The sequence below is a fragment of the Saccopteryx leptura genome, chromosome 2 (genome assembly GCF_036850995.1).
Source record: "Saccopteryx leptura isolate mSacLep1 chromosome 2, mSacLep1_pri_phased_curated, whole genome shotgun sequence".
Classification (NCBI taxonomy): Eukaryota; Metazoa; Chordata; class Mammalia; order Chiroptera; family Emballonuridae; genus Saccopteryx; species Saccopteryx leptura.
Window position 1 is genome coordinate 291982264 of NC_089504.1, and position 23812 is coordinate 292006075.

The following is a 23812-nucleotide window of genomic DNA, read 5'->3' on the forward strand; positions in this document are numbered from 1 at the left end:
CCAATGTAAATGTATGTATGCTTGGTTTTCCCTGAGAGTCCCTCATTATCCTCATTTTTTAAATTCTTTTTTCTCTTTGATGCTCTAATTGGGTGGTTTTTACTTCCTTATATTACAAATCACTGGTATGATTCTTGGCTTCACTTATTCTTCTGTTCATTCCCTTTAAAATATTCTAAAATGTTCATTTCTGACTGGTCCTTTTTTAATTTAAAATTTTTTAAAAATATTTTAGTGAGAGGAGGGGAGGCCGAGACAGACTCCTGCATGTGCCCCAACTGGGAGCCACCAGGCAAGCCCACTGGGGGCTGAGGCTCTGCCCACTTGGGGCCCTTGCTCTATTGCAACTAGAGCCATTTTTTAGCACCTGAGTTGGAGGCCATGGAGCCATCCTCAGTGCCTGGGGCCAATTTGCTCTATTTGAACCATGGCTGCAGGAGGGAAGGAGAAGAGAGAGAAGTGAGAGGGGGAGGGGTGGAGAAGTAGATGGGCACTTCTCCTGTGTGCCCTGACTGGGAATCAAACCCAGAACTCCCACATGCTGGGCCAATGCTCTACCACTAAGCCAATCCACCAGGGCCGGACTGGTCCTTTTTTATGCTATTGAGGTTTTCATTAAGTTCATTGAGCATTCTTATTACCAGTGTTTTGAACTCTGCATCTAGTAGATTGCTTGTTTCCATTTTATTTAGTTGGGTTTTTTTTCTGGAGTTTTGTTCTGTTCTTTCATTTGGGGCATATTTCATTGTCTTCTCATTTTTTCAGCCTCCTTGTGTTTATATTGATATATTAGGTGGCGCTGCCACATCTTCCAGGTTTGTTGTTCTATAGGGTCCAGTGGCACAGTCTCCTTGATTACACTTGAGGTGTGCTACCATGTGGCTGTGTACACCCTCTTGTTGTAGTTGATTCTTGATTGGTATTGGCACGTCTGTGGAAGGGATTTACCCCCAGGCTGACCAGTTGCAAGGACTGGCTATGACCACTGATCATTGTGGAGGATTAGCTGTGCAGAGGCCCACCCCACAGAGCAGGACTAGTTCAGCAGGGCTCTGGTACCTGCTGAGTCTGCCCCTTGACTGTGTTACTTGTGGAGGTGGTTGGGTGGTGATACTTTGATGTGTTCTGAAGTTACCCTCTGAGTGCACTGGCTCTGGGGCCTCTGGGAAGGTGAAGGCCAAGGTCAACAGCCACCTCTGTGTAACCAGGGACCATCTGGCATGATCTACAAGGTAATCTGCAGATTGGTTCTAGTTGTGTTGAACTTAGAGGTGTCCAGGTGAGGCCAAGCTGTGAATCAAGCTGGCTGATGCTAGTGCTAAGCCTGGGGTCATTTAGTGAGAGTATATGCTTCAACCAGATGCAACTTGTCTGAAAGATTTTTAGAAAAATATGAAGGATGAGCTGCAAGAAGTCATTTGTATGAAAAAGCCACTGGAAACAGCTTGGGTGGGTACACTAACTGGTGGAACAGAATCTCAGGAAATCACCAGGGTGGGACAAACAGTGTGAATCAGGTTGAAGCAGTCTCAGAAAACAAGCCTACCTGCCAGCTCTGTGGGGGGAGACCTCATCAAAGGAACAATGGCCTCTGGCAGTACTTCTATCTGGGAGAAAGCTTCCCCCACCAGCTCTCTCCCAGATCTTGGGAAATTCAGTTACTCCTCATATGTCCTGGTGCCTTTCAAACTGAGTGGGCTCAAATTTAAAATCATAGCCTAGTATCTGTTTCTAAATTGGATCCTCTCCCACAAACCACACTTTAGGAAGAAGCCTGCACTGAACTTCTTGCTTGCACTGTTCTCCTGGTCTCTGAGCCAGGACATAAAGGTGTTCCTGGAATACTATTTCAACCAACAGGACTGTGGCTTCCCCTGACTAATCTTAGCTTTGCAGCTATATTCCCATCAGCGTCTTTACTGACCAATCACAGTGGGTTTATTCTGACCAATTAGGACATTGTATTTTGGTCCAATGAAACTAAGGATTTGAAGTCCTCATCTGCTTCAAGACAAACTTATCAGGGAGCTCAGATGGGGACTTATCTCTATACAAGTCAGCACCACTCTGGCTCAGGGGGGTACATTCTCTTTCCACTAAGACTGTCTCCCTGACTGGAGCTAAAATATGGATGACATCCAAAGGGACCAGAGCACAGCAGGTACAGAATAGAGCAATGCAGAACTCTCTAGCTGGAGAAGGGCCTTGCTCCATGTCTGTTTCACCCCAGGGCCATCCATAACCATAGAGCCTTCTCTACTCTGTGTAAACCTTATCTTTTATCCTTCTCTGTAGTCCCAATCTCAAGAATTCAATCTCAATTTGGAGTTCCATTTGGAGGTTCTTGTTTTTAGTTTAAAGTGAAGATCCTGAGTTATATTAGCATTCTTTAGTCTTTTTGTAAAAAGGGAAAGCATGCTCTCAGAGCCAGAGGTAAACTGACTTATATAGACAGAAGTGCCCACACTTGGCTACTGATTGGTCCATCAGTATGCAAATGAGGACTCCATATCCTTGTAGTTTGATCCAAAAGGCACTGTCCTGATGGATCAGAATGGTACTGCTCTGATTGGTCAGTGAAAAAGCTGATTGGCCAGAGAAAAAGCTGATACTTGCACAGCTCCAATTTGTTGAAACAGGATTTTAGGAACTCTTTCATAAGGGCTGGTTTAGATGGCAGAAACAGTGCAGATGGGCAGTCCAGTGCAGAGATAGGTAGTTCAGTATAGGCTTCTTGTACATTGTATGAGGCCAGTGTATAGAAAAGGCTGCTAGGCTCTGTTTTTGTTGTTGTTTATTTGTTTTATTTGTTTAGTTGGTTGGTTTTTGTTTTGTTTTGTTGCTGTGGTTTTTAAACAGTTATTTGAACCCAGATGGCCATGGGGGCCCTTTTTTAGTAGGTATCTTCTTTCTCAGGGTCCACGATATTCATTCTATAAAAGATTGAATGAGCATAATTACTAGAAGCCAAGCATTGTGCTAGAAGCTGGGAATACAACAGGAATTAATGATTCAGTTCCTGTCCTCTCAGAGCTTAGAATCCTAAAATGGTGTTAAGGTTGTTTGAGATAAAGATCGGTAAACAGAGATTGAAATACAGAGAAGTATGTACCTGATAGGAGCTATAAACAATATTCTGTGAGCATACAGTAGTCTATGTAACTCAGACAGGAAGGGTCAGGGAAGACATCCTAAAGAAATGCTGTTTAAGCCTACGAAGGTAGGAATAAAACAGATGAACTGGGGAAAACTAGCCAGGCAGAGGAAAACACATGCAGACCTAGAGAGCAAGGGAAGTTGGAAGAATGAGAGAGAGGAAGGAACATACATGGTGCTTTCTAGGAAGTAAAATATTTGATATGGCCAAAAGCTAGACTGCAAGATATGTTGATGGTCATGGACATAGATAAGAATACAAAAATGAAGGAGAAAATAAAGGCAGATTAAACAAAGCAAAGGCTTGTAAAGAAATTAATAAAAATAATAAATCTATTAAAGAATATCAAGCTTAAATATAACAGGATCATTGTGTTTTAAGGATCTCACCATGGTTATTTTGTTTAGAAAAGATTGCAGAGGGTAGCCCTGGTCAGATAGCTCGAGTGGTTAGAGCATCATCCCAAAGCACAGAGGTGGTCCGTTTGATCTCTGGTCAGGGCACATAAAGGTACAGTTCAATGTTCCTGTCTTTCTTTTTCTCCCTTCCTCTCTCATTAAAATCAATAAATAAAATTTGCAAAAAAGAAAATAAAAGGTTGCAGAGGGTTAAAATGGGAGGACAGGAAACCAGTTAGGGGGTTGGTGTGAAGCTTACCTACATCATAATAGTGGTCTAAACTTGAATAGGAGGCCTGAGGATAAAGAGAAGTGGGAGGACCTTGGACTAAATTTGGAGGTGGATTCCATAGGATTTAGAAATGACTAGATGTGGAGCATGAGGGAGAGAAAGGAGTTATGTATCCTTTCAAGTGTCTGTCTTTGCAACTGGGAAGACAGTGTCTATTAACTTAGTCTCACCAATAAGTGCTAAAAAAAAAAAGACAAAAAAAAAAACCCCCCAAAATGACCAGCACAATAAAATGCAAGGTGGCTTTTTCCTGGACACTCCCAGGCTGACATCAATTAGTGTGTGGGAGTGACAGGGCTAGGGTTTGCTTTTATTTTTCCTTCTTGTGACAATCCCTAATCATACCCATTCAGTACAGAAAATGAGCTGCCCCCACGTCAATTAATTGAAATCCTAAAATGTACCAAATGATTAGATGACAGTTTTTACTGAGGAGTTCAAAGAGGAAATCAGCTCCTTCTATTGCTGAATGAAATAGTTCATTATAATATTTTTTAACACATTAGACCTCATTATTGTTAAAATTAGGAAAAAATTTTATAATACTATCTCAAAGAAGCCTTGTAAACATTACTGGCAAATAATTTTGAAAATGAAAGTTGTGGAGGTTAAATTATTGGCTCAAGGTCAATCACCTGTTATTTATTTTTCTTTCAAAACTGCACTGATGATATCTTGAAAAGTATTGATTAAACAAGTGAAAGTGGGAAAATGTCATCACAGGATCTATACAATAGTTTTATGTTGGTATCAAAATACCCTGCTAATTTCTGTGGCAAAATGAAAGGGCTGTTCTGACAAATCCTCTAAAGTAGATGATTCCAAGATGGCTGCAAAGTAGGTAGAAGCTATACTTACCTGCTCCAGGTGCCAAACAAGATTTACAGCTAAATTATAGAGCAATCACTCTGAATAACCAACTGAAATGTAGATGAACTAAAATATTTTAACCAAAGATTTACAAAAGAAGCCACATAGAGACTGTCAAGAATGGTGGAGACAAGCCCTGGCCGGTTGGCTCAGCGGTAGAGCGTCGGCCTAGCGTGCGGAGGACCCGGGTTCGATTCCCGGCCAGGGCACACAGGAGAAGTGCCCATTTGCTTCTCCACCCCTCCGCCGCGCTTTCCTCTCTGTCTCTCTCTTCCCCTCCCGCAGCCAAGGCTCCATTGGAGCAAGGATGGCCCGGGCGCTGGGGATGGCTCTGTGGCCTCTGCCTCAGGCGCTAGAGTGGCTCTGGTCGCAACATGGCGACGCCCAGGATGGGCAGAGCATCGCCCCCTGGTGGGCAGAGCATCGCCCCTGGTGGGCGTGCCAGGTGGATCCCGGTCGGGCGCATGTGGGAGTCTGTCTGACTGTCTCTCCCTGTTTCCAGCTTCAGAAAAATGAAAGAAAAAAAAAAAAAAAAGAAAAAAAAAAAAAAAAAAGAATGGTGGAGACAGAGAAGGGCTAACCTTGCACCCATGTGCTGCAGCTGAGAAGCCAGAAGGATACATAAACTACAAAATTTCCCATCATCAGGAACATGGGGTCCCAACCCTACACAGGGATCCCCAACTCAGAGCGACAGAGACACAAAGAGCCTGCATAGCATCTGATGATGAAAATCTGGGGTTCAGTCTGTCTGGGAAAGAAGGGGGTCTGCTAGAGACTCGATGCTACTTTCTCAGAGTTGAGCACTCTTATTGTTATAGCACTCCTGGGGAGTACACTGCTCTGCCCAGTCAGTCCTTAAACTACTGGTGACACCACTATGCTGTGCTTGGGTTCTGCTGAGGGGTCTGTTAACTCCACCAGCCGAGACTCCTTTGGGAAGCTCTTTTTCTGGAGAAGCTCTTGGTGGAGACTCAGACAGTGACTGAACTATGTAGCTTTGGAATGGACGTCATTCCTCTACACCCTGAGCACACAGCCAGTGTAATCCCCTCCCACAACTATTGAATCACTTGACCTGCACTACCACTCTCTGTGGTCCCACTCTGCTGAGTTCAGTCATGCAGGGAAATCAGTGCTGCAGAGAGCTGTGACTTTTAGAGTACTGTCTCCTGGGGAGGCTTTTGTTGAGGAATCAGATGGGCAAGTACTGGGTTGTGTGGCTGCATCATGGGAGGCCACTTCTATCTCCCCTGAGAACTTAGCCTATGCTATCCAGGAAAGGGGGAAGAAGTGCCTGCCCCACCCATATGCTTGTCAGCACCACCTCCAATGGGAGACCGTTTGGATCTGCCCCAAGTCCCAGTGGCTCCACCTTGCTGAACCTAGTTCCACAGGAGAAAGAAGGGCTAATCAGAGCTGGGACATTCAGAGAGTATTTACCTCAAAGGCTTTTGTCTGGGAAGAGGATGAAGTGCTTGGACCCCTCTTGCTGGCTCAGCTGGCACCACCTCCAACAGGAGACTCTTTTTATCTTTTCCTACAAGCCCCAGTTGCTCCACCTGCTGAGCTCGCTCCTGCAGGAGGAATGGCTAGCTGCATCCAATCTGAACCTGCAGTGTATTCTTCCTGAAGGAGCTAGAATTGGAGAATCTGGCAGAGACTGAGTGGTTTGGCTCTGGAGTAGGGACCACTTTTCCTTCACTGAGTGCCTGACCATGCAGCCTCAAAGTAGGAGACCCACTAACCTCATCTTTCTAACTCTGGTCACTCTGCCCCACTGAGCTTGCAAACTGTGGAAGGGCCTATGGGTCACAACAAAACTGGATGCAATCTACAGTTTTTCTTTGAAAGGTTTTGGAGAAAGACCAGGCAACCTCAGGGGGAGGCAGAAAAGTTAACAGGCACAGGTGGACCTCAGGAAGACTTGGATCTTCTACAGATCTGCCTCTAGCTCTAAACTGGAAGAAGCAGACCCTTATACACAGACTGGCCCCTCTCACATACAGTGAAGACCGGTAGAGGCAGCCAAAAACAATGAATAGTGTGGTAGTTCCAGATAGGTGGCCCAAGGCCACACACAATGTCTGACATCAACCTGTACCTGAATCCAGCCCATGTGGACTCAAGACCAACGCAACCAGTGGTGGGCTTCAGACCACACCAGAGGTCTACCTATTTAGACAAACAAGCAGCACAAAGGGAGATTTTGCAAGGCACCAGAACTTGCTCCGAACAGCTACGCTTTGGGACTAGCACCTGCACAATGACTCATACACAGTGATTGAGATTTACTCTTATAGTTAGCCTGCCTGAAGGGTTAACACAACCCACAAAAGGGCCAACATCATTCAAGACTCAACTGCAACAGGAGGGTGCATTTAACTGACAAGAAACATCCCTGGAGCACAGAGCTCAGGTGAACTGGAAGATTGTACCATTGAGCCCAAACAGACCTCTATATCATAAAGTTATCATAACAAATCTGGGAGTCATAGCATATTTACCTAATACACAGAGAAAAAGTGGGGAGATAAAGAAATATGCCCCAAATGAAAGAACAAGAGAAATACCCAGAAAAGAAATGAAATGAAATGGCAGCAAATAATCTACTAGATTCAGTTTAAAACAATGGTTACAAGGATGCTCAAGAACCTCAGAGGAAGAATGAATGATCTCAGTGAGAACTTAAACAAAAAGATAGCAAGCATTAAAAAAGAAATAGAAACATAAAAAATTATACAGAAATGAAGAATACTATATCAGAAATAAAGAACACACTAGAAGTAACACACAGCAGCAGATTAGATAAAACTGAGACTCAAATTAGTAATTTAGAAGACAAAATAACAGTAGGCACCTAAGCATAGCATCAAAAAGAAAAGAAAAATTTAAAAAATGAGATAAGTCTAAGGGACCTCTGGGACAACATCAAGCATAACAACATTTGCATCATAGGGGTAGCAGAGGAGAGTGAGCAAGGAATAGAGAAACTATTTGAAGAGATAATGGCTGAAAAATTCCATAACCTGGTGAAGGAAAATGTCACATAAGTTCAGGAAGCACAAAGAGCCCCAATTAAGATAAGCCCAGAGCCTGACCAGGCGGTGACATAGCAGATAGAGCATTGGACTGGGATGCAGAGGACCCAGTTTCGAAACCTCGAGGTCGCCAGCTTAAGCGCAGGCTCATCTGCTTTGAGCAAGGCCCACCAGCTTGAGCCCAAGGTCACTGGCTTGAGCAAGGGGTCACTCAGTCTGCTGTAGCCCCCTGATCAAGGCACATATGAAAAAGCAGTCAATGAACAACTAAGGTGCCACAACAAAGAATTGATGCTTCTCATCTTTCTCCCTTCCTATCTGTCTGTCTCTATCTGTCTCTATCCCTCTCTCTGTCAAAAAATAAATAATAATAATAAGCCCAAAGAGGCCCATACCAAGGCACATCATAATTATATATATATATACTTTGAATATGACAAAAAATTTAAATAACTGGGCAAAATGGATAAATTCCTAGAAACATATAATCTTCAAAAACGGAACCAGGAAAAGTCAGAAATCTGTTAAACTGATGAACTAAAGTAGTAAAGAAAAAAACTCCAGCAAACAGAAGTCCTGCATCGATGGCTTCACAGGTGAATTTTACCAAATGTTCAAAGAACAGCCAACACCTGGCCTTCTCAAGCTACTCAAAAAACTCAAGAGGAGGGAAGACTTACAAGTTTGTTTTATGAGGCCAGCATCACTTTAATTCCAAAATCAGATAAAGACAAACAAAAAGAGAAAAGTATCAGCCAATATCCCTGATGAAAATATATGCTAAAATCCTCAACAAAACCAGATCCAGGCCCTGGCCGGTTGGCTCAGCGGTAGAGCGTCGGCCTAGCGTGCGGAGGACCCGGGTTCGATTCCCGGCCAGGGCACATAGGAGAAGCGCCCATTTGCTTCTCCACCCCTCCGCCGCGCTTTCCTCTCTGTCTCTCTCTTCCCCTCCCGCAGCCAAGGCTCCACTGGAGCAAAGATGGCCCGGGCACTGGGGATGGCTCTGTGGCCTCTGCCCCAGGCGCTAGAGTGGCTCTGGTCGCAACATGGCCCAGGATGGGCAGAGCATCGCCCCCTGGTGGGCAGAGCGTCGCCCCATGGTGGGTGTGCCGGGTGGATCCCGGTCGGGCGCATGCGGGAGTCTGTCTGACTGTCTCTCCCTGTTTCCAGCTTCAGAAAAACGCAAAAAACAAAAACAAAAACAAAAAAAAAACCAAAAAAAAAAACCAAAAAAAAAAACCAGATCCAGAAATACATTAAAAAGATCATTCACCATGATCAAGTGCAATTTATTCCTGGGATACATGGTTGGTACAATATTCGCAAATAATAAATGTGATGCATCACATAAACAAAATGAGGGATAAAAACTATGAATCATATCAACAGATGGTAAAAATCATTTGATAAAATCTAGCATCCATTTATGATAAAAACCTCTCAGCAAAGTGGGAATAAAGGAATCATACCTCAAACTAATAAAGGCTATATATGACAAACCCACAGCTAATATCATACTCAATGGTCAAAATCTAAAAGCATTTTCCTTAAGATCAGGAAAAAGACAGGGATGTCTGCTTTCACCACTCTTATTAAATGTTGTTCTGGAGGTCCTAGTCATAGCAATCACACAACAAGAAGAAATAAAAGGCATCCAAATTGGAAAGGAAGAAGTAAAACTGTCATTAACCACAGATGACATGATATTGTATACAGAAAACCCAAACGACTTCACCAAAAGACTACTTGATCTAATAAATGATACTGCTGAAGTAGTAGGACACAAAATAAATATTCAGAAATCTGTGGCATGTTTATATACCAATAAAGAACTATCAGAAACAGAAATTAAGAAAACAATCTCATTCACTCTTGCAACAACAACAACAAAAAAGTACCTAGGAATAAATTTAATCAAGGAGGCAAAAGACTTGTATTCAGAAATTATATGATATTGAAGAATAAAACTGAGGAAGACACAAATAAGTAAAAGCATATATCATGTTCACAGATTGGAAGAATTAACATCATTAAAATGTGCATACTTACCAAAGTAATCTATAGATTCAACACAATTCCTATTAAAATACAAATGGCATTTTCCACAAATCCAGCACAAATAATCCAAAAATTTATATGGAACCAAAAAGACCTCAAATAGTCTCAGCAATCTTGAGAAAAAGAACAAACATGGAGGTATCACAATATCTGATACCAAACTATACCATAAGGCCACTGTAATCAAATTGCCTATACAGGCATATAGATCAATGGAACCGAACAGAGAGCACAAAAATAAACCCAAGTTTTTGTGGTAAATTAATATTTGACAAAGAAGGCAAGATCATACAATGGGGTAAAGACAGTCTCTTCAATAAATGGTGTTGGAAAAATTGAACAGGTACATGCAAAAAAGAAGAAAGAAAGAAGGAGGGAAGGAAGGAAAGAAGGAAGGAAGGAAGGAAGGAAGGAAGGAAGGAAGGAAGGAAGGAAGGAAGGAAGGAAGAAAGGCGACCAACTTATACCATATACAAGAATAAACTCAAAATGAATAAAAGACTGAAATGTAAGTTATGAAACCATAAAAATCATAGAAGAAAACATAGGCAATAAAATGTCAACATCTCTCATAGCAATATTTTTGCCTATATATCTACTCAGGCAAGAAAAACAAAGAAAAATAAACAAATGGAATTATATTAAATAAAAACTTTTCCACAGCAAAAGAAATCATCAACAAAATGAAAAGGAAACTCATTGAATGGGAGAATATAATTGGCAATAATGCATCTGAAAGGGGTTAGTTTCCAAAATATATAAAGAATTTATATACCTCAACACCAGGAAGACAAAAAGCTCAATTAAAAAATGGGCAAAGGATCTGAATAGACACTTCTCCAAAGAGAACATACAGATGGCCAATACATAATTTAAAAATGCTCAATGCCACTAACCAGAGAGATGCAAATTAAAACCACACCTGTCTGAATGGCTATCATAAACGAATCAATGAACAAAGTACTGGTGAGGATGTGGCGAAAAGGAAACCCTTCTTACCGTTGGTGGGAATATAGATTTGTACAGCTGCTGTGGAAAACATTATGGAATTCTTTTAAAAAGAAAAATGTAACTGCCTTTTGAGCCAGAGTTCCCACTTCTAGGAAACTGAAAGCATTAACTTGAAGAAGTATATATGAACCCCTATGTTCACTGCAGTGTTATTTACAATAGTCAAGATATTTATTTTTTTTAGATTTTATTCATTTTAGAGAGAGGAGACACACACACACACACACACACACACACACACACACACACACACAGAGAGAGAGAGAGACAAAGAGAAAGAGAGAGAAAGGGTAAGGGGCAGAAAGCATCAACTCCCATATGTGCCTTGACTAGGCAAGCCCAGGGTTTTGAACCAGCAACCTCAGTATTCCAGGTCAATGCTTTACCCATTGCACCACCACAGGTTAGGCTATAGTCAAGATCTTGAAACAGCCTAAGTGCCCATCAGTAGGTGAGTGAATAAAAAAGCTATGGTACATTTACACAATGGAGCAATTTACTTGGCCATAAAAAAGAAAATCTTAACTTTTGCAACAGCATGGATGGACATGGAGATTATTATGCTAAGTGAAAGAAGTCAGTTAGAGAAAGGCAAATACCACATAATCTCACTTATATGTGGAATCTAATGAACACAATAAACTGAGAAACAAATAGAAACAGAAGCATGGATACATGGGATAGACTGATAGCTGTCAGAGGGCAGAGGGCAGAGGAGTTGGGGAGCTGATGAAAAAAAGTGAAGGGATTAAACAAAGAAACATATATACATGACACATACATACAGTCAACAGTGTGGCGATAGAGAAAATGAGATGGGGGTTAGGGAGAGGTGGGCAGAGGTGGGGAAAATGGGGTCGGAAAGGGACTTTGCATTGGAAGATGAGCACACAATGAAGTATGCAGAAGTCAAATTGTACACTTGAAACTTGTTTTGAGAACCGATGTCACCCCAATAATTATTTTAAATGCCAATAAATTATTTTAAATAAAATAAAATAAATAAATAAAATACAGTATAGTTTGTTTTTTGGTGATCGTGTCTTCTTCTAAATTCTTTTGTTATATGAGATTTGTAAACAATTATCTGGAGCATAATTATCTGCATTAATATTGAGATATATGGTATTGATAATCTCAATTTAACCAAGTGCCAAATGATTAACCCTTTAAAATGACTAACCCTCATGTATATAAAAGTCATAATTTCATTTCAGATTATCAAGTGCCAACTAATATTTTCAAAATTTTAATCATTCACATGTAATGGATTCATTAAAAATATATGGGAGGCCCTGGCCGGTTGGCTCAGTGGTAGAGCGTCGGCCTGGCGTGCGGGGGACCCAGGTTCGATTCCCGGACAGGGCACATAGGAGAAGTGCCCATTTGCTTTTCCACCCCCCCCTTCTTCCTCTCTGTCTCTCTCTTCCCCTCCCGCAGCCAAGGCTCCATTGGAGCAAAGATGACCCGGGCGCTGGGGATGGCTTCTTGGCCGCTGCCCCAGGCGCTAGAGTGGCTCTGGTCGCGGCAGAGCATCGCCCCCTGGTGGGCAGAGCCTCGCCCCTGGTGGGCGTGCGGGGTGGATCCCGGTCGGGCGCATGCGGGAGTCTGTCTGTCTCTCCCCATTTCCAGCTTCAGAAAAAAAAAAATTAAAAAAAACATGTGGGAGAGGGGTATTATAATCGTCATATTACAATCAATGAGACCTTAAACCACATTTTAGAATTTGGCAACAGTCACCTTTTTCTGGTTTTCTGTATTTTGCATTTAGGTATTAGATGTATATCATTTAATAAATGAGTCAGAAAAAGGAAGTTACTAAAAATTAAAAAAAAATTAAATATACTCTTCTGAACACATATTTATTGATTTGGCCCTGGCCTCACCGGAGAATAAAAAGTTTGTCTGGGATTACTAAGTGAAAATAGAGACCTCTTTACATCCATCATAGTAAACAAACATTAAACCAAATTTATATTGTTTATATCTTTATAACTTCCAATGAGAAGAGATTTGTCAGTGTTTTTCCTCAAGGAATATGGATCTGATCTGCTATTAACTTGATCAGGCAGAACAACATTCCTTCCATCTTTTTAAATGACTTGAACAATTGATGCTGCTAAGCTTTTGTTATGTCATTTAGGAAATCCCCCTGAATTATTATCAAAAGTCAGAGTCTGTTTATCATATTTATACACACTATATTAATTCCTATCCAGGCAGCATAAATTTAATTTCCTTAATTGATTTTAATATTATATCTTAATTACTTTTATATATCTTCCATATTTTTCTGTATTTCTATATATTTAATTACTATAAATTATATTACTACAACAGGAACCATCTCTCTCCAAGAGATTCACATGTCAGTCTCTATGCTGGTATCACAACAGTGTTTAAGGGTCAAAGCTCTGGAATCCAACAGACCTGAGTAGGTAACCAGGCTCTAAATGACATGTTAGAAATTACTAAAACAGAATCAATCAATTTTTTTCTCTTTTTCCCCCTAAAGAGAGTCAAGTACAAATGAAGTCCAGGGCAAACTTTAGGAAAGCCAGATTTTCTTTTCTTCACAGATGTCATTGAGTTTCAGCAATCTGTAAGCCTATGATGGGGGAAATACTATGGTAAAGAAAACAAAGACTCAGGTAAAAATGTCAAAATAAAAATATAATGAACTATTTAATATGTGATTTGTCTGTATAACTTTCTAAAGATGCCCTCCTTAAATACAAAATTAATGCTAGTGGTTCTTTACCCCCAAATAGCAATAGTAATAACACCCAGTACAGGAAGCCTTTCACATTCATTATTTTATATATTCCTCATGTATCTATGAGCTTGGTATGAGTATTATGTCCATTTAGCAGATAGGGACCAAGAATTTAAAAGAAATTAAGTGGCTTGCCTAAGATCACATTTGAAGGAGTAGAGCCTGGTTACCTACTCAGGTCTGCTGGATTCCAGAGCTTTGACCCTTAAACCCTGTTGTGATACCAGCATAGAGACTGACATGTGAATCTCTTGGAGAGAGATGGTTCCTGTTGTAGTAATATAATTTATAGTAATTAAATATATAGAAATACAGAAAAATATGGAAGATATATAAAAGTAATTAAGATATAATATTAAAATCAATTAAGGAAATTAAATTTATGCTGCCTGGATAGGAATTAATATAGTGTGTATAAATATGATAAACAGACTCTGACTTTTGAGCAGGGCCCAGTTAGTGTGTGTGTGAAGTTATACATAGATAAGAAGTGGCTTGATGTCATAACTCTGTAAGTTAACATAAACCAGAAGATTCCCTAGGAACATCTTAAAAGTAGCTTGATGTAACATTTCAGTAGATTAACATAAAAAGGGTTCTCTTCAAGGAACTCCCAAAAAGGTGGTTTGAGGTGATAATCCTGTAGATTAACACCTGTTAGAAGGCATAGGCCAGTAAAGGTACTATAGCTAAGGGGCCCCCCTGCTGTGGTAGTCTCCCAGACTCTAACATGAACGTGGACTGTCTCTATGCGGCTCTGAGTTCTGACCAAAGACAGCCGAGAGGAGCATGCTGACTGAGACCCTTTAAGCTATACCCAGGCATGCCAAAAAGATTTGTGAGTAATAAATTGTCTGTGTGATTCTTGCAACTAACTTGTCTGTCGGTTGTGTCTTTCCTCTGGTGGCTGTTAGTGTTGGCACTGATAAGTAGAATCCTCATAGCTGCCTCAAGGGTAGTTTCAAAGAGGCTGCCAACCCTGCTGATAAGCAGGAGTGTTCCACTGCACGGGGAAGTTGAATCAGGGACGCCTGATTGATGTAGGGCTTGGGCTCTACTGGGACAGTTCCTAGGCAGAGAATTCTCCTCCCTTCATTATGTGCTGCAGGCTATGTGGCTACATCACCTTTCCAACAGCCAAGGTTGGAAATGGCATTTGACGAGCCTCAGCAGAGCTTAGAAAGCCTAAGAGGGCAAAGGTGCATGTGATGTGTATGTAGCCTGTGAGATTTCCCAGACATGGCTCTTTCCTTCAGTTAGTGTATTTAGTATCACATCAGTTTTTTAAGAAGCCATCACTTGCGCTATGCCGAGACAAAATATGAACACAGCCCATTTTTAAAAATTTAATCTGCACTTTTGCATTCTTGATTGTTAGTCATACTCCCTAGCTGAGCTTATTGGGTGAAGAGAGTACTAAACAATACATTAGGTGGGTGAAGAGGGGAGGGCAGATGTGGGAGATCACAGGACAAAGTTCTGTGAGTGAAATACCTTGATCATTTACCTGATGTTTTATCTCTCCAGAAATTTACTCTTTAAATATGAACTGAGACTTCTGCTTCCAGGAAGATGAAATAGATATTCTTATTCCTATTCTTCCCAGTAAATACAGCTAAATGTCCTGACATTATGTATAAAACAAACATAAAAAGATTCTGAAAGGTGAAAAGAAGACAGATCATCTAGGACTTCAGGACCAAAGGAAAGACATGGTGATGAATTCTCTGGGTTTTCTTTTTGCCTCATAAATTTCTGACTAGGTACTGGAGAAGCTGGTGACCCAGAAATGTCGATGGGCTATGGGTCAGTGAAGACCACGGTAAGGAAGTCCGGACATCACTCTTACAATGGAGGACCTTGGAGAGCAGTAAGGAGGTGTCCCCTGGACTTCTAGCTCTATCTGGCAGTCATGAGGTAGCATCTTCCCTTCCCCTAAAAAAGTGGTATCAGAGAAGCCCTGATAAAATATAAGATTTAAATAACACCCAGAGCCTTTTTAATGTAATACTCAAAATGTCCAGATATTAATGAAGAAACAACTCATCTTATGAAGATGCCAACGGAATGAGAAAAGACAATCAAAATGTCAATACTGACATGATACAGATGTGAGAATTATCTGACAAAATTTTGAAGTAGCCATTATAAAAGTGCTTTAACTAACAATTACAAGTATACTTGTAACAAATAAAAAAAGAAAGTCTCAACAAATAAAGAGGTTACAAACAAAGCCGAATGGAAAATTTAGAACTAAAAATACAACAGCAGAATCAGTGAACTTGAGCACAGAACACTAGAAATTGTCCAATCTGAATAACAGAAAGCTAAAATAATAAATAAATAAATAAATAGCAAGCGAGCCCTGGGGACCAGTGGGACTGTAACAACAACAAAAAAATCTAACAATTGGGCCACTGGAGTCCCAGAAGAAAAGGAGATGAATGGTGCTGAAAGAATATTTGAAAAAAATAACGACTGAAAATTACCTAAATTTGGCAAAAGACGTAGACCTGAGCGAACTCCAAAGCAGATAAACTCAAAGATAAGACACATCACAGTTAACCTTGTGAAAATTAAGGACAGTGAAGCCTTGAAAAGAGCCAGAGAAAAGATGCAGTAAATGCGCTGACTTTTGGCATTAGAAGAATAGGCTGGTTACTAGCACTTCTTTCTGATTTTAACTATTTATTCTTTTTCTTTTCCCCTGTAACTGCTCCAACAGCAGATTTTATCATTCAGAGCAAATCAAAGAATTCTAGAATTGGAAATAATCCTCAAAAGAAGAAATTTGAAGAGCAGGGAGCAGAAATTTATAATTTGGGATTTCTGGATGGGCTTCAATTCTGTGAACTCCCTAAAATTAATCTAAAAATGCCAGCATGTATGTGCGCTTTTCTCAGAAAATGAGTATCTTTTGTCATATTCTCAATGGAGCTGGTGGTCCCACAAAGGTTAAGAGCCACTATAAGAGTTTCAGTTCTTTTCAGGCAAAACCACATCTGACTTAGATAAGAGGCTAAAAATAGAGAAGGTATTCCACAGTGTATCCATCAAAATTTCTGAATGTCTCCTCAAAATTTTCTACATTTAAGAGTAAAATAGGAAAATAGCAGTTTTCAAATTTCTTCTAATCACTTCTGGAAGGCCAATGCAGGTTCACATTAGATTCGAACAGTCAGTAATGAAACAACAGAGCCAAAAACTGGTGGGCTGTTACCTTTAATCCTAGCTTGCACCCGGCGGGCAAGTAAAAACACACACTGGGCTCCAAAACCCACTCATTCAGTGCTCACAAAGCTACTGACTTATCCAAGTTTCCTAGAATCAAAGGTTTCTAGCTCACTAGCCTTATTCACCTCTGTTCCCATCTCCTTCTCTCTGCACAAACTCTGCACAAATTGGCTTCTCCTTCAGCACTCTGACATCATGGCTGCCTTTCCTCTCCTCCACGTGGCCTCTCTCTGCTTTCCTACAGCATGGGCTCCTCCTAGAATGTAATCCCTCTTCCCCCGGAACAATGTGATCTCTCTTCCTTTTAAAACCTTTTGGCGCAAAAGCACTCTTTCAACACATATTAACATAATCACGCCCTTCCCAAGCAATCACCTGGGCGACCGGCTTCCACGTGGGCAGCACCATCTTTAACAAAGTGAGCATAATATATTTTATCTGCCCAACAACAGGTGTTGGTCAAATGTGTTTGTAAATATGATATATAGGTTTGCTTGCTTATAATTTGTATTCGGTGTGGGGGACGGGCTGTAAGCAGGCAGGGTCATTATACCCTAAGGCTTAGTTTTAAAACTAAGCCTTTCCCACCCTAAGTGACTTTGTATCAGAGACTTCCTTGTTTGTATATTGGATTTCTACACTATAAAATGGGGTAGACCGGGAGCTTGCTCTCTCTTGGTTACTGAGATTAGCATTAAAGAGGAGAGCAGAGAAAGGCCACATGGAGGAGAGGAGAATTAGCCAAGATGGCAGAGTGCTGAAGGAGAAACCAGTTAGTGCAGAGTTTGTTCAGAGAGAAGGAGATGGGGAACAGAGGTGAATAAGGCTGGTTAGGTAGAAACTTTGATTCTAGGAAACTCAGATGAGTCAGTGGCTTTGGGAGCCCTGAATGGAAAGGGAAGTGTTTTCCTACTGTGTGTATTTTTTGCCTGCTGGGTGCAAGCTAGGATTAAAGCTAATGGCCCACCAGTTCTTGGCTCCATTGTTTCATTACCATCTTTCCGAATCAAATGCGAATTTGCACTGGCCAGGCAGCTGTGATGGTGGCCGTGGCTACTGGTTTTACAATAGGACAAATTGTCTCAGAAGCTGCATTCTTTTTTCTATCTTAAAAAAAAAAACTGGTATGTAAAATTGTAAGGCCAGTGGCTGTGGCATTGGATTGGGGCAAATGGTAAGGAACTGTGGAGCCGGAGGATGGTGCACCATTCCATTTATAAGAGCTTGACAACACAGAAGAACAAGGAGCTAGGGCAGTGGTTCTCAACCTTTCTAAAGCCGTGACCCCACAATACAGTTCCTCATGTTGCAGTGACCCCAAACCAAAAAATAATTTTGGTGGCTACTTCATAACTGTAATTTTGCTACAGTTATGATTCAGAATGTAAATACCTGATATGCATTATGTATTCTCATTGCCTCTCTGCCTCCTAGGCTTCTGTCCTGTGGCGCTTGCTGCACCTGCCCACTGATGACATCAGCAAGCGCCGGACACACGTAATGCACTGCTATGGATGAGCAGCCACGCTGCTATGGACTGTGGAGTGTCCATAGGCCCCCCCCCCCCCCCCCCCGCTTCCCCCGCCCCTTAGGCCCTGGATGGATGATGCAATCACGTCTGCGCATGACTGCAGGCATTCAGTTTGGAACGCAGGTCCATAACGGTGTGCGTTCAAGCTGAATAGCGCTGCTGCAGACGGTAGCACGGCTTCTCAGCGGCTAAAGCCATTGGAAATATGTATTTTCCTATGGCTTTAGGCAACCCCTGTGTTTTGGTCATTGGACCCTCCCGGGGTCGCGACCCACAGGTTGAGAACTGCTGACCTAGGGCAAACATCTTCCCTCTTTCTTTGCGCTGACAGAAAACAGGTGGGGTGGAGGGGTGACCTCTTCTCCTGCAAACAGTAGCAAACAATGGCCCCTCCCAACAGTTGCAGGCAATCCACAATCTACAATCTGCAGCCCTGTGGGCAAGCACTTGCAGCTTTACATAGGCTATTCACACATGGTGCTGCACTGTGCTCAGGCACCAATCAGGCAAAGTACAAGTGAGCAAGCATAACACACTTGTTTTCTCAACAAAAATTAAGTTATATAATTACACAATGTGTAACTGTCAATTCATCTGAACAAAAAATGTTAGAGCTTTCTCTGGCGAGAAAACAAAACAGCACAGATCCATTCAGTTTTTGTCTTTATAGCGTGGTTGTCCTTCAATCCTTGCACCCCCCACCAAATGCCTCATTAACCAGGTCAGCACACACCTGCAGAAATGCACCATAAACAGAATATTAGGTTGCCACTGCCTGTTTTCTGACCAAAATTAAGGCTCCCAGTGTCACCTGGAGAACTAGAGATTAGATAATGCATTATTTTAGGAAAAAATTTGATTACTCACTTATAGTAAGACACTAAAGTAGTTTGATTTACACAGATTATTCTATGCTGGGAGTATCTACAGAATCAAAGGAATCACTGGAGGCCTGTTAGACACAGAATTCCAGGCTCCAACCAACAATCACTACAATACCACCAGGAGTGGGACCTTGGAATCTGAGTTGTATCAAGTACACTGGGTGATTTGGGATTCAAGACAGGTTAGAACAGTCTTCTTAGAACTTAAATGTGCACACCCATTATACTTGGCTCTGCAACAAATGCAGATTCTAATCCAATTGGTCTGGATGGGGTCTGAGATTCTGCACTTCTAATAGGACCTTGTGGGTCAAATAAGTTTGCAAATATGATATATGTTTGCTCGCTTATAATTTGCATTGGGTGTGGGGGACAGGCTGTAAGCTGGCAGGGTCCTTATAACCTAAGGCTTAGTTTTAAGACTAAGCCTTTCCCACCCTTTTAATACTAAGATCTTCTTAACACTAAGCTTTTTCTCACCCCCTTGACTGTTGCATGATGTGGGGTGGTGCACTCTTATGAAGAATCCCATTTATGCCTCAGATAAGTGGCTTTGTATCAGAGATTTCCTTATTTTCTACACTATAAAATAAGGGAGACCAGGGGCTCTCTCTCTCTCGGTTCCTGCTATTAGCATGGCAGAGGACAAGCAGCCAAGATGGCGGAGTGCTGAAGGAGAAGCCAGTGTGTGCAGAGTTTGTGTAGAGAGAAGATAGGGAACAGAGGTGAATAAAGCTGGTGAGGTAGAAACCTTTGATTCTAGGAAACTCAGATAAGTCAGTGGCTTTGGGAGCCCTGAATGGAAAGGGAAGTGTTTTCCCACTGTGTGTATTTCTCACTCACAGGGTGCAAGCTAGGATTAAAGGTAATGGCCCACCAGTTCTTGACTCCATTGTTTCATTACCGTCATGGGCCAGGCGGCTGTGATAGTGACTGTGGCTACTGGCCATACAGACCCCAAGTGATATTGCTGGTTGGAGAACACTTTAAGAAGCAAGATCAGAGAGGGTGTCTCATCAGGCTGGTGTGTAAATCAGTATAGGTCACTACGTTTTCCTTCTGTACCTGTGGATTCTCTACCAAGTACAACTTTTTCCTTGATTATGCCCATTTCTCATTTTACACTGATTGTATCTCTATAAGCTAGTGTGATCAATTAAGATAAGGCATTCTGCCCTTCTCACTTAGCTTATATAAAAGTCCATACAAAGAAAAATATAGTTTAAAATAAAACAAAAATAGACACCAAAAATTATTTTATAACATAATGGGTTTATATTTAATACAGTATTTCTCAACATGGAGTTGTTACTCAGTTAATATAAAAGTTTTTTTTTAACATTAAATCTCCTCTCTATTTCAATGTCAATACAAAGTATTTTTTTACATTGTCTTTTCTCCATTTCAATGTTACATACAGTGAATATATTTTTTAACCATTTTCCTCCCCCCAAAGGAATAAAAGTTTTAAGTTTTGACTGACTATATTTGATATCTATTATCTAAGTATAATATTTAACTTGGAATATAACAAAACAAAAATATAATAAAAATATAGGGAAAAGACCCCTCAACAATGCAGGAGGCAGTGACTACAAATGAAGAGCGGCAAATTCCTATGATTCTGGGCAAGGGTTTCCTTTTTCCAGTTTCATGTGCTTTGAGAATTCTGAGACTATTAAATATTACTTATGCAATTTCAGCCATCTTACTTCTCTGACCCTTTTTCCAATTAGCAAATACAAATTACAGACTGTAGTTTTCAATGTATTATTTGTTGTAAAAAACATCCTTTTTTCCACTTCACATATATCAATTTATTCCCATTTATAGGGAAACTAAGAATGTAAAATTTCCCTATTTATTGTTTCCTGGGAATTTTCAGACACCAAAGCTCAGATTTTAACCTCAATAGCTCACATGTTTTCAGGGCAAGGTTTGATTCAGGAGGCCCTTCAAGTCACACCTCTCCATTTCTCTTTCGTGCATATACTCCCAAACAAGCACAAATGCCTGTAATGCAAAGAACCACACCTAAAAAGAGCGCGATTGCATCTCCAGCTTCTACTGCTTCAACAACAGGCAGCCCCGAAAGCAGTGAAATGAGGACTAAGAACAACTGTGCTGAAACTGAGGTCATGATGTTGGGCCTTTGAGATGGCTGGATCTTGAGTGCTGAAGGTTTCTAGAAATTAAACATGAAACAAAAAGGAGCCATTAAAATTCCTATCTTTTCAAATGACCGTATGAATATATGACAGTCTACACAACCTTTTAAATTTAAATTTCACGCGCATCTCATTTTACCATGGAAAAGAAATGAGGGAAGTAAAAGGTACTTAAAGATGGTCAACTGAAGCTAACATCCCTGTCTCATAACTGACTGACTCCAGAGATTTTTCCACACTCTATAATGCCAACACCGTGTGAATCAACCAAACAAACTGAACAGCAGAGCAGAACATAATTAAGAACAGTAAATGCACAAGACACTGTCTTGGAAACTTAAAATATCCTAGTGAGTAACAATTACATTTTCTTAGGGTCTCTCCTATCCGAGAAATGCAGATAAATCTGGTCAAAGTCACACAATATAAAACTCTATGAAGTTGTACATTAGTAAGACTTACCAAAGAAACGACATATGTATAATTCTATCTAACTCGAAACACTCCCTTCCTGGAGCTCGGAATACTGAGGCTAAGAGGTTCCACGTGACAGCGCCTATTATCAGAAGAGGGTGCGAAGATTGAAAAATTACTCATTATTATTACCATTATTATTTAAGAGGGCAGCTACAGTCCGTGCAGAGCAAAGGAGGGGGAACGGAAGGAGGAGGTATGAGTAATAACTAGAGAAAACAGTTCAAGCAAGGGGACTAGCCTTAAAGTTGGTCAATTCACCCATACAGGAAAAACCAAAAATATATCGAAGCAAGAGACAAGTTCGTTCTAGGCCTTAATATTAAGATTTTAAGGAATCCCTGCTTCGGCCTGGCAGGGTGCAAATTAGCCCCCTGTTTTACAAATACACTGGGGTAAGCTAACCTCTGGAGAGAGTTCTTACCTCCCAGGAAGCAGCCATTACAGGAATGGAGATTTAGGCGGTGTCCCTGAACTACATTCCCCACAATCCTCGCTGCCGGCTCCCAGGACACACCGCGCGCCCCCAGCGGAGTGGCTCTGCGGGCTGACGGCCACGGCAACTGCAGCTGAACCGAGCAGCCACTTCACGGGCTTTGTCACACATCCGAGAGCAGCCACTTCACGGGCTTTGTCACACATCCGAGTGTTTTACTCGTAAAGAGGTTTATGTATTGGTATGAAAGCTGCCTGAACTAAGAACAAAAAAATGACAGCAGCTGTTTTATACCCTGCGCAAACGAGACCTGATGGCGTTTAGTCCCGCTGCGGTGAAGAAGGAGCAGGAGGAGACTGCAGGCGGGGCCGTGTGGGCGCTGGGCGTGGGCGGCGCTGGCTCGCGTGCAGGCTTGCTCGTCCCTCTGCTTAACGTGGAGGGGACACGTTTAGTGAGTGGGAGGCGTTACAGCTCTGTGCAGGGGAAAAGGAGAGTATAGGGAAAGGGAGTTTAAGCACTAAGAGCCTTTATATGACTCAGGTTCCAGAACAATAAATACTATGTAGTTCGAGTGGTCCACTTTACTGATTGCTTCTCAGTCATGTTTTTGATAGCCACTCAAAAAATATCCCCAAATATTTATGAGAAGATACTAAGAATGAACTATTTGCATGTATGGGTTATGACTTTTTCAGCCAGCCGCGGCTGTGTGATCCAACAACGCGGTGACCTCTTCCGCTGACGCAGTTGAAAACTTGGTTGTAACCCTTTCTGAATATCGTGAAGTCAAGTATCTGTGAAGCCCTTACAGTAGCGTCTTCTCTACTCTCATTTACTTATTCCACAAGTTATTTGACACCCTCAGATTGCAAGTTATTAATGATGCGGGGCGGGTGAAGTCACCTGCCCTATCTGAACATCTCAATCTGTCAAACATCTCAGATACAGCCCCCAAATAGACGGCAATCTTGTATTGTTGGTTACTTTTTTTTTTTTTTTTTTACACATTATTAATCTCTCTACATGACAGCAAAACTTTATTTTCCTACCTCAGCACACACGCAGCAAGTGCTCAGTAATGTTGGGCAATAATGACTTGGTTAATAAATGTGGCAACAAGATTTTATGAAAGCTAAGACACAAACCAAGGTGTCTTGCAAATTGAAAGTCTAAGGATAGCTACACAATAATATTGTTACCGAAATTAAGAGGTTCACTGTTCAGGATGCTCTAGGCAAGATTGAGACATGGTTGGCAAGCTAGTTTTATTTACAATAAGTAAAGGAGAAAAGGGATTCACATCCAAATCTCTACCATTGCTTATATACATTATTTGTTTAATCACATGTTGACTTCTCTTTTGTAGTTGATTACATTTATGAATTGAGTTCCTGCCAGGCTCATCCTGTTTTCTGCTACATCTGGAAAATAGTTTTATACCTTTTTAATCAATTATATTTGAAATAGGAACGATTTTGT

General features: G+C 41.2%; 1 protein-coding gene across 1 annotated transcript; it reads right to left on the reverse strand.

The window, feature by feature from the left end:
* Positions 1–20527: 20527 nt before the first annotated feature.
* Positions 20528–22447, reverse strand: SMIM30 (small integral membrane protein 30). Its single transcript, XM_066366141.1, has 3 exons — positions 22322–22447; positions 21886–21979; positions 20528–21440 (listed from the first exon to the last, which is right to left on the reverse strand). The coding sequence occupies exon 3, from the start codon at positions 21393–21395 to the stop codon at positions 21216–21218; it is 180 nt and encodes a 59-aa protein (XP_066222238.1). The 5' UTR covers positions 21396–21440; positions 21886–21979; positions 22322–22447; the 3' UTR covers positions 20528–21215.
* Positions 22448–23812: the final 1365 nt, after the last annotated feature.